This window comes from Phocoena sinus, chromosome 1 (assembly GCF_008692025.1).
Source record: "Phocoena sinus isolate mPhoSin1 chromosome 1, mPhoSin1.pri, whole genome shotgun sequence".
Lineage (NCBI taxonomy): Eukaryota > Metazoa > Chordata > Mammalia > Artiodactyla > Phocoenidae > Phocoena > Phocoena sinus.
In genome coordinates, this window is record NC_045763.1 from 152,425,305 (window position 1) to 152,436,553 (window position 11,249).

At 40.9% G+C, this 11,249-nt stretch overlaps 2 protein-coding genes across 5 annotated transcripts in view; both read left to right on the plus strand.

Moving 5' to 3' along the window:
* The window catches only part of RBBP5 (RB binding protein 5, histone lysine methyltransferase complex subunit), a 35,951-nt gene extending 29,380 nt beyond the window's left edge, over nt 1–6,571 (plus strand). For all 4 annotated transcript variants that reach the window (XM_032649144.1, XM_032649126.1, XM_032649135.1 and 1 more), the window contains one exon: nt 4,496–6,571. In XM_032649144.1, coding sequence (XP_032505035.1) covers nt 4,496–4,524 — 29 coding nt within the window. In that variant the 3' untranslated portion in view covers nt 4,525–6,571. The remainder of the gene's footprint in view (nt 1–4,495) is intronic.
* A 1,514-nt stretch (nt 6,572–8,085) lies between these two features.
* On the plus strand, nt 8,086–9,398 carry TMEM81 (transmembrane protein 81). The gene has a single exon (XM_032652527.1). The coding sequence runs from the start codon at nt 8,090–8,092 to the stop codon at nt 8,918–8,920; it is 831 nt and encodes a 276-aa protein (XP_032508418.1). The 5' UTR covers nt 8,086–8,089; the 3' UTR covers nt 8,921–9,398.
* Nucleotides 9,399–11,249: the final 1,851 nt, after the last annotated feature.

The window sequence follows — 11,249 nt, forward strand, 5'->3', positions numbered from 1 at the left end:
TCCCCACTTTAAAATTTTAATTGTGTTAATCCAAATGTGATGATATGCAAAACAGAGTTCCTTAAGCCAGTTAATCATTGTGAACGTGAATTCTCTCCTGCAGAGAAGCTGAAACAGACTCAATTAGTCATCATTTTGAGTATTCCCCCTCAAGTTCACTAGATTTAGACTTTCATAAGTCCAACACCATACCATTGGAGCACTAGCATTTTTCTTCCCAGCAACAATATTTATGGTACTCCACTGATAATCAGTTACCACCTCCACATTCAGTCCACTTAGGGCCATGTCTGTATATTTTAAAAAATAGCCTGGAAGAGTTATATGGGCATTGCCAGCAAAGATTGCATGTCAGTAATTGACTAATGTAAGTAAAAACCATCCTTTCATAACCCACTTCTTGCATAAGCGGATGCCACTATAGAAGAAACAATTTGAAGTTCAAATAGATTTCCCTGGCCCCAAGAGCTGAAATGCTTCAGGGTGATTTCAAATGTAGGCAAACATATTGAATTAATTGAAATACTCTAAGACATACTTTCCCAGCATCTTCAGAATCTATCTGTAATTAATCATTTGCTTTTTAATACTAAGTGTACGGCAAATAAACCATTTGAAGTTTTTAAAAACTAAAATTTTCTCTCTATAATACAGTGATTTCCACTTTTAATTATAGCTGATATGGTCACTAACAGTAAATATTTTTGACATTTCTCAAATTGGGTTTTTGTCAAAGGTACCATGAAGTACTGTTACATTTTACAGCTTAGAGTATAACAGCAGTGGTATTTTTTAGCTATGCTTCAAAAACATCTAAATGAGATGTTAGAAAGTTTACTTAGAAAGTTTACTTAGCCGTAAAGGAATGGGCCTTTTTATTCCCTGAAGTTTTCAAAATACTGCATTGAAATTTTGATCTATGTGTGAAATACATAGTGTTTGTACATGTCAGCATTTCAAAACTCCTTCTAGCAAGACTGGATATCATTATCAATGGCCTATTAGAAGTTTATTCCCACTCACTCAGCTGACAGGCTAGAACTTGTGTCTTGAAACAGCAGGGTGCTTCAGACTGGATTTTTATTTTCTTCATTATTGTTATCAGGGACTTGAGTTGGTCAGCCTTAAATGGAGGCAGCTATTTTAACGGCTTCACCCTTTGAAAGGACTAGAGGAGACTTTTACATAACAAGGCCAGGGTGATGATACGCTTTCTGATAACAGACAAAACAACTGTCTAGATTACTGCAAGCATTTTACCAACTTCTCATGATTATCTGCATTGCATACTTCCCCGTGTAACCTCTACTTCCTTCTTCCCATTTTCTTCTTCTCTTGCCTTGGTTCCTTGGCCTTTTCCTGAATGGAAGTCTCCAAAATGGAAATGGCCGGATCAAACTCCCGAGTGTGCTGAGGAGCAGGATCATTAAAAAACCTCAAAAAAGGCATTGTGGTTTAGTCCTGACCCTTCCTCAGAAGGGCTTTTAGCCACTAGCTGCAGTGTGGTTTGGGTCTTTATGAAGGCTGTGAGTCTGGGGGAGAGTGCCGAAACTGAGTATCATATAGCGCGCCATTAGAAGTCTCAGTTTCAGGACAACCTGTCATACCTTTTGTGTGGGTTTCTTTGGGCGAGGGTGGCGCTTCATCCAGTACGATTTTCAGCTTGGAGGGCCCAGAGCAGGCAGAGGCTGGCTGACACATGCTGTTCATTTTCACATAGCTCCCCCAGGCCTCTGAGGTAATCAAAACCCTTTATGTCTCATGTTCTTCCACACCTTGGAGAGTTTCAATAAAAAGCAGCATGCTGTCACTGTGGATTTTCCACCAGATATTAAGAAATGAATCCTGATCCTCAGTGGCTGAGGCTGAACCATCTTCAAAGATTAGTTCAGTCTGATGGGTGTATTTATAGATTCAGTGCTTTGCGGACCTCCCCGCAAATGCCCTGCTTTTGCATTAGAGCCCAATCATTTGAAGGCAGATTGTAGGTGTAGGCTACTGCTCAATTTAGATAAATGCCAACTGTTTGTTAATATCTGCAATTCATCAGTTACTGAAGAAACTGTTCAGTAAGCCCTGATAGGCCTGACAAAGCTGCTGTAGTCTGTTGCATGTTGCAACAGGAGATCATGCATTTCAGGCGACAGTTGGAAGACACATAGACCGCCAATAGGAGTAATCTAGCCATCTGGAATCTGAGGCTGTCGAAAATTCTTCCCTATGAAACAGCTCATCAGTATTGAACAGTACCAGTTTACTCATATCCACGAAGACACACTTTCTGTGATGAGGGAGGACCCATCAGTGAAGCTTAAGGGTAACCCTGAGCTGGGGACTTTTCAGAAAGTCCAGATCGACATAGCACCATCTATCAGATTCCCCCTGGTTACCTTATTAGATACTCTGCAGAGGACAGTCCTCAGGATCGAAACTTGAGATGTGAGCAGAGCCACCAGTGTCCCGGTTGCCCTGTGACCGCTCAAAGATTGCCCTAGAAGTAGGGCTCCTTGGCAGTAAACACCCTCGGTAGCAAGTGTGACAAAGTTGTGGTCTGTCACATATGTGGTCTAAAGGCCTTGTGGGATGGTGGGCATGAAGGGAATGGTCTGTTGAGGCCAAACTGAGCAGAGGTGCCACTTCTGGGGGCCGACAGGCCCTGCGCTGATTTCCCTGCCTTTGGCTGCACCACTGCCCTCCTGGTGCTGGCCCTCCACCCTGGGCCTCTGAACTATGTTCTGTTCACTTGCTGAATCTGATTGTTTTAAATGATTGGTAGGGGCTTCCCCACCCCCGTTTTTGAAAACTGATCAGTCTCTCAAAGACTAATTTATGAATTCCTGCTGAAATCATATTTTTAGATGGCTAGTTGGGTATTCTCATTCTGTGTGGTCTTATTAGCTGACTAAGGTAATGTTTGAAAATTAAGTGTTTTCTCAAGCCACCCTGGCTTGGCTGCTTTGGGGAGGTACCAATAACAGCTGTTTACCATGAGCTGAATTTTTCTTAGTTTTATATTACTGGAGATTTCTATCATGTTGCGGTTAAATAATACTTGGGGCAGATTTTTAAGTAGCCTGGAGATCTCCTGCTTTGTTGCTGTTGCCGTGTATCTTATCTTGCTCACAGACTTGCTTGCTCTGGTATTGGTTTGTTGCCTGATGCCTCAACAAGCTTTGTTTTTGGTCTGTTCACAGGAAAGAGAGCGATAAAGAAAAAACATTAACTGACCTCAGATAATCAGTATAATAATGTAGCTCATTAGTCATCTTGAGTGCCCATTATTAATGCAAGCCACTTTTTCCTCTCATGAGTTAGGCTTAAAATGTCAATGTTGTCTTTTTTTAAACTGTTAAACTAGATTGGTCAGAGTACCTGTAGAAACAATCAGAGAAACTAGCCTTAAAGTGTTAAAGGCCTGTTACTGAGTCCTGTGGAGTAGATTCTTTTATCTCACGATTTAAAAAAAAATCAATTCAAGAAGTTAATTATTACATTTTATGTTGAAAGATCTGAAAAACAGATGCTTAAATATACTTTTTATCTTACTGAACTATATAAAGTTTAAATTTGATTTTTAACATGTAGCATCCAGGAGAGTTTGTATCTCATAATTTCAGTCTCTTCTCAGGTAAATTGGAATTTATTTTTATTGCCAGTTTTCATCTGTGCTTGAACTTATTTAAAATCAGGTTAAAAGCAAGGTTTATAAATGGGTACTTTTTTTTTTCTTTACAACTTGGGCAATTATTTTTAACCATTTTACCTTCAAGTGGAATGTTCTTCCCCATTCCAGATGACACTGGGAGGACTTTCTTCACCTTGATCTCTTTTTACACTTCCTAGTTAATATTTCACAGCAACCCATTTAAGGATGTCCCTCAGAGATTGAACAGCTTCTATGGAGTAATCAGGGAAGCGTTCATTTGATTTTACTATTTAGGATTTTATTTATTGATCAGTTGTTGGCGCATAGAAATGCCGACAGTAGTTTTCATTAAAATTTCCCCATATTTGGAATTCTGAGGAGCTGAGAGTATCATTTAAGGAACAAGGGTGTTTGGAAAAGGGTTTGTTGCTCACCGTTAATCATTTAGTGGCGAATTAGTTTAGTATATGAAAGATTGAAAGAGGCAGTAGTACCCTAGAATTTCCTTCCCTCTACTTACTGCACTCTTTGGAATGTGTAGCATTGTATGTTAACGCCCTGGAGAATGGTTAGAAGCTTGGAAAATGTGTAGAAGTCTGATCATTTTGCCTTTTTTTCTCCCTTTGGGGCAGTGCTGAGAAAAGTACTGAGGGAGCGGGGGTGGGGTTTGGATTATTTGTTGCTTCAGTAAAGAGTAATTGGGAGTTGGGGTTGGTTTTAACTTAAAGGGGGGAAGTTCTTAGCCCATGTGTGCTTGTAATGCATCATCCAGCATCTGTATTTGTGTTCTTGAAAGTAACTGGTCTAAGTTGATGCTAAAAGAAATCTTTTTATGTCTCATCTCTTTAGCAGGGGGAGCGATCTCAGAACTGTTATGAAGGCCCTTGAAGTTCTTTGTTCTTCCCTACTTTGCCATCGTGTGGCCTCTGGACACTGTGGTCAGTCATTTGAGATTGACTTTAATTTAAAACAAAGGCCTCTGTCTTCCACCCAGGAGGTGGAAGGAGTGAATTTTATGTTTGAATGAAGAATTGAATTAAGGAAGAAGAATATATGTCCCCTTCCCTTTCAAGCATAAGTCCAAATAGGCTCTCAGGAATGAGGATTTGTGAAGACATCAAACAGGAGTTTTGACTCATTTAAACGTCAATGCTTGTTATGTTGCTGGAGAAGAGATTCCTGTTTTGCTTGTCTGTCTTTACTGTACCCAGCACCATTTCGGCCTGTCATTTCCTATCTCCTACTTGCCTTCCCTCCACAGTGCACGTCCTTGAGTGACTTGTTCTTATCTGAAACTTTGCTGCCTGTATCCTAGAAAAACTTCTGTTGCACATTCTTTCTTCCATTTTTAAACTTACCCACTCACCAGATACCTCCTATATTTCCATATTGTATTACAAAGATGGGCAGAAAAGAAAGTGCTGGAAAGATTTCAAATTTTCCAAAAGCAAAGAAAGATAAGAAAGGCCCCCTCTTTGTTCACATACTGTAACATTTTGCTCCAGAAGTTGAGCTATAAGAGGGTCAGGTTTCTCTTTGTATCCTTTTCATTGCATGTTTCCCTCCAGTATTGGTTCATTCTCATTAATCATGGTTTTTGAAGAGAGCTAGTTCATTTGTCTCCAGCAAAGAATCATCAGTAGTTTATATTGCTTTACCTGTACTGGCTTCCAGAGCCAGAAACAAACCGAGGTGTCTCTCAGCAGACTTCTTTTTTACTGGGGGTGGGGGAATCTATGCAAGGACTAAAATAAAACCGTCCAAAATCAAAGCAATGACAACACAGTTCAAATAAAAAAATCTAAGAACCTTTTTTTTTTATCATTGCTCGTGGACATCTGTCCTTCCCATCAGTCATTGCATTTCCCCTCCTTGTATCCATACCCCTTTTCCTTCCTACATGTTTCCAGTCACTTCCTTTCTGTGAAAGGTTGCTTAGCTTTTTAAAAAAAATTTTAATTTTTGCTTTTGCTGTTCTTTGTATAAAAAGTAGCAGGTTGGATGGATGTATACACTAGGTGTTTGAAATTCTCTGAAAATCCAGAGTGAAGAAACCAGGTGTGGAGGGGCCTCTCCAGTCTCTCTTGAGCAGAGCTTTGAGCTGACTGGAAGTGCTTAATCTGGATCATCATTTTCACAGTATTTTCAAAGGAGAGTTAAACACTGTGCTTGTTGGGAAATCTCTGTCAGTTGGTGGTTGCTCCGATAGGTAGCCAAACGAGGTGATTGCCTTTTGGATTTTAGCATAGAAATCAAAGTAGAACACATCAACAAGAGCCTCTTCCATTCCACCTTTAGAACCAAAACGTTCAGTAGTTGAAGCAAGAGCTCTCCCTGAGTCAGTGGCAAAATGTCTATATTTTTAGATGCCACTGCTTTTTCCTCAGATGCTCATTTTGTGAATTTCATTTCCTGTTTCATATTAGACCAGTGGTTGAGATTGGTAGGTGGGTCACGAGACATGTTTTTGTTTTGCAGACATTATTTCCGTTTTGTTTCTCTTTGTACTGTACAGTGCAGTAGTATGCAAACTGTGTGATACAAGAGGTTTCTGCCTTATTTCCACATGCAGAGTAGCTGGGTGTCCTCTGCCTGAGCATTGGGATGTTCCAGCTCTGTCCACCTCCTAAACCGGCTGCTGAGAAAGTCAACTTCAGCCACGTCAGAGTGTCTCTGGCAGCAGCTCCTAATAATTATTTATGCTTTTGGAATTTTTTTCAGCTCCTAAAACCTTCTGTCTATTTCAGTTTGATTTTCTCGATTTGTACAATATATGCATATTCTTTTTCCCTTTTGTCACCTGCCTACCCCCCAGTGTTTTGTTTTCTAATGTTCTGTAGTTTTGTACGAGATGAGACTTAGCCTTGGGTACTTCTTGCTGAAGCTTTAATGCTTTGTAAATAAAATCTGATGTTTATTAAAGAACAGGTGTAGGTGTGTGTTTGTAGACACTGATCACTTCTGAAAGTCACCGGCCACTTCACTCTGTACAACAGAAAATGTAGCTTACTTTGTTGATATTAGATCTTCTCCGTGTAGAAATAACAGCTGGAAAGGCTAAGGAGTGGCCAGGTAGTCCAGATACCTGCCTTTGGACAAGAATATAAATAAACAATTCAAGCAAAAAGTTAGTGAAAAAAGGATCATGTAGGAATGCCCTCTCTTCCAATTCCTTAGCTCGGTAAGTGTATAACTACTCTGTAGAGGCCTCAGTGCTAGGAGACATTGTGGAGCTTACAAAAACCCTTGCCAGGAAGTTCCTGCCTTCCAAGGACCTTTCTTAAAGTGTAAGTACAGATAAATTCCTCTTCATTAGCACTTTTTCTCCCTAGATTAAATAGCCTTGAAATCCATCGAATACTTATTGTCTCCTGAAGAATAAGATGTTTCATAAAGTCTATTTAAGTCTTTGATTTTAATCATCTCCAAATCTGAGTGTCTACTTATTAATCCTGTTATGTGACTGAGAATCTTTTTTGACATCATAGCTGTTGCATAGCAACTTTGACCCAAGTGAATGATGAGCTCCTTTCTCGTTCTGTGGGGTTGGGGGGACTGGACTGAGAGTCAGGAAGAATTATGTATCCTCTCCCCCAGAATATATCTTCGGTACCCTTGGGAAGGAAGAGTGCCTAGAAGTGGGAGAGGAGCTGCATTTAACATCGCCTGTCTTGCTGCTAAGCATTGATTCTAAAAGCCCGTTTGGCCCTTGCCTTCATGAATTTTCATTTCTTTTTAAAATTCCTTACACACTTTACAAAGTGTTTTCATGTACAGTTTATCACTTTTGATGCTCAAAGTGACCTTCCTGAAATAGGCAAGGAGGTCTTAATTTACAAAGGAGGAAACAAATTCAGGAAGGGTAAATCACTTGCCTCTCAGTCCAGAGTTCTTAATCCTTTTTATAGAAGGTTTAGGAGCATTTAAAGTTAATAATAACTTAATTCAAGTTAATCCTCTCTTTTTTTTTTTAGACTTGGTATTTGATTTCTTATTTGGGCAGATTTAGCTGGTATTTTGAAACCTTTGAATTCAGAGCCTACAACTTGGAGGGGAGGGGACAGGGTGAGGAATGGTACAGCTTTACTATGCATTGAGGTAATTTGGAAATTCACTTCAGCTTCTGAAGTCTTTTCATCTTTGTTTCCCAAGAGGTGGATTTAAATGCATTGAAAGGATGGGAAAAGAATGAAGATTGGTAAGGTGGTTGTTAACAAGTAGTGATAGTAAAGCAACAACCTTGTGACATTTTTTCTGCCGTGTGGCCTCACCTGTTAATAAGGACTGGACTTCTATTAAGTTGTATTGTTTTATTGACAATGCATGCATCATATCTTTCGACTTCGAAGGCTCTCTCATGTCAAAGGAATTAAATTATGTTGTGGAGGATTTAGCTGGAACACGTTGGGTGTTGGCTGAGGATGGTGAAATGCCTACTAAGACATGAAGACTTTGGCCACTAGTTTCATCCTTGGGAACCTGGTGTTGGCCTTCTATCTACCTTTGGTGATGACTTTACCTAAAACACTGGCCATTCCTGAGAAACTGCAAGAAGCTGTGGGGAAAGTTATTGTCAATGCCACAACCTGTACTGTCACCTGTGGCCTTGGCTATAAGGAGGAGACCGTCTGTGAGGTGGGCCCTGATGGAGTGAGAAGGAAGTGTAAGTCTCAGCGCTTGGAATGTCTGACCAACTGGATCTGTGGAATGCTCCATTTCACCGTTCTCACAGGGCAGGAATTTAAGCTGAGCTGTCTGAGTTCAGACATCCTGGAGGTTGGACAGGAAGCTTTCCGATTCACCTGGAGACTTGCTCGGGGTATCATCTCAACTGATGATGAAGTCTTCAAACCCTTCCGAGCCAGTTTCCACTTTATAAAGTTTCAGTCCGCTCAGGAGTATGACTCTGGGACCTACCGGTGTGATGTGCAGCTGTTAAAAAACTTGAGACTTGTCAAGAGGCTCTATTTCGGGCTGAGGGTCCTTCCTCCTAACTTGGTGAACCTGAATTTCCATCAGTCCCTTACTGAGGATCAGAAGTTAATAGATGAGGGCCTGGAAGTGAATCTGGACAACTATTCCAGGCCTCAGCGCCCACCGTGGAAAAAGAAGGTGACCATAGCTGTGGGGATAGGAATTGCCAGTGGTGTGACTGGTGGCGTGTTGGTGAGCATCGCCCTGTGCGGTGGACTGAGGGTGATCCACAGCAGTGCCATCCTTGAGACCTTACAAACCTTGCTGCCGAAGGGCTGGCTGCTCAGGAAGCCAAACTAGCTTTTCAGGGGAGTGTTCTGCCTGCCTGATTGTGGATTGACTAAGAGGGGGGCTTCCACTACCAAAGGAGTGAGTGGGGGTTGTGATGCGGGGCAACATCATGGTAGCTGTGGGCAATATTCCCTAATTCTGTGTCCCAGATGGATCTCTTCCAGATCTTCCCTGCCCACTAGGTACCCAGGAAACCTGACTGCAGGCATCTCCCTGCTCCTGGGAAGAGTTCTGTCTTCCGAGTTTGCATTCATTTTCTACCCTTTACAACTTGTATGCCCCCCTACCTTGATCTCCCTTCTGAGCAGTATAATCATGGAGAAGGATATAATAGCTTTTCTAGTGAAAGTGTCTTTTTCCTCTTCAATAAAGACGATTCCCAGTAGCTGTTTGGAAACCTAACCTTTTCTGCCCTTTAGTTTAAAATTTCTTGCAGTTGTTTAAATTGTCCCACAATCAGTCTGGTTTGGGGTTAAACTTACACCAGCGTTTTTAGAATAGACATCAAACATATCGCTTTGTTGGGGGCATATGCCCATTTGTGGCAGAGCCAAGGGTGTTAGTAATGACTTCTGACTCAGGTGTGTAAGAGACAGTCACTAAATGTTAATAAATTATTTGCACCCCTTATACACTCCCAGGTGAAACCTTTGTGCTCAGTGCTAAGTTGAATTCCCGGTGAAACACTGGATTCTTCAGCTGGTAGATTGCCCCTGAACAGTTCCTAGGCTTGCTTCCTGTTCCTGTCCTTCTAGCTCTTTCAGTGCCCTGAAGCTTGTGCTGCTGGAGGTTTCTTACAGCAGCCAAGGCCCCATAACGGAGGACGAGTACCTTCCTTCCTCAACAGGAAATCCAATCTTAAGACCTTCAGAGGCCATTCAGACTGTGTCTGAGGTAATTGGCTTGGCTTGTGGAACTATCAGGGAAATTGCTCTTGGGCCGCCAGCTGAGCTAATTCTATATGAGAGAATTAGCATTTCTTCCCCTCACTTTTTTCTCAGCACAGAGGAAGTAGCAGAAACAAGACTTGGACCAGTGGTTATCTTCTCTGGCCGTGTGTCTGAATCACCCGAATGAGCTTTTGAAAAGATTCCTGAGCCCTAACCTGAGGACGCTAATTCAATTTAAATTATGACCAGTGGATCTCTGTTATTTCTTCTATTTTATATTTAAAAAAAAAGTCCAACCTATAGAAAAGTTGAAAGAAAGGTTTGATGACATCCACAGACCCTTTAACTGGATTCACTGATTGCAAACGTTTTGCTCCAGTTCTCTTCCTCTCTAAATACATATTGATTTTTTGTGAAGCACTTGAAAGCTAGTCACAGACATTGTGACCTTTTACCCCTAAATCATGTATGCATCTCCTAATAAGGACGTTCACCTGTATAACTACAGTGACTTCATCACACTAACAGTTTCCTAATCTTACAAATAGTTGATACTTTGTTTCTCCCAATTTCTAAAATCTTAGAACTTTTAACTTAATGTTTGATCTAGGATCAAATGAAGGTTCACGTATTACATTTGATTATTATTTCTCTTAAGTCTTATTTTACAACAGATCCCCCACTTTTCTTTTTTTTCATGACATTCATATTGAAGAGGCCATTTGTCCCGCATAGTGTCCCACAATTATTTCCTCATGATTAGATTCCTGAGGAATGAATCTTAAACATTTTTGACAAGAGCCCAACGAAAATAATATGTACTTATTGCATGACCTCGGGAGGCACAATGTCAGGGTGACCCATGGTTGATGATAAGCTTGATCGTTTGGTTAAGGTGGTGACTGCCAGATCCCTCCAGTGGTGTACCTGTATATGTTTTCCTTTTGTAATCTGTGGGGTGATGCTTTGTGATTATCTGGTTTCTAAAAAACGTTCACAAGCGTTTTAGAATCCATCCATGGTCTTTGCCTTATTATTACGTGCTGGGGATTGCAAAATGATGGATTCTTTAAATTCATTTTTGTATTTATTACCCTGCGTTTTTCTGTACAGAAATGCTATTCTTTTTATTCTTCTGACGTTTCAATGAATTCTCTTTTTTATTCAGTGAATTATATATAATCCATCACTGTTGTCATATTTTTGCTGTTCAGATTGTTCCCAGTTTTGGCCAGAAGTCCCTTCAAGCCAACTCCTTCGTCCTTTTGGTGTGGCCCCACTTGACTTTGAGCATGTCCTTGCTACAGCAAGATGCCTCAGACGCACATTTGGACTTTTCCTTTCTCCAAACCTGAATCTCCAAGGGAGATTCTCCGAGGGACTGTGTTTCTCCAAGGGGCTCTTGTTCCTTTTAGTGGGGGGAGTAGTATTTAGAAACCATGGTCTGG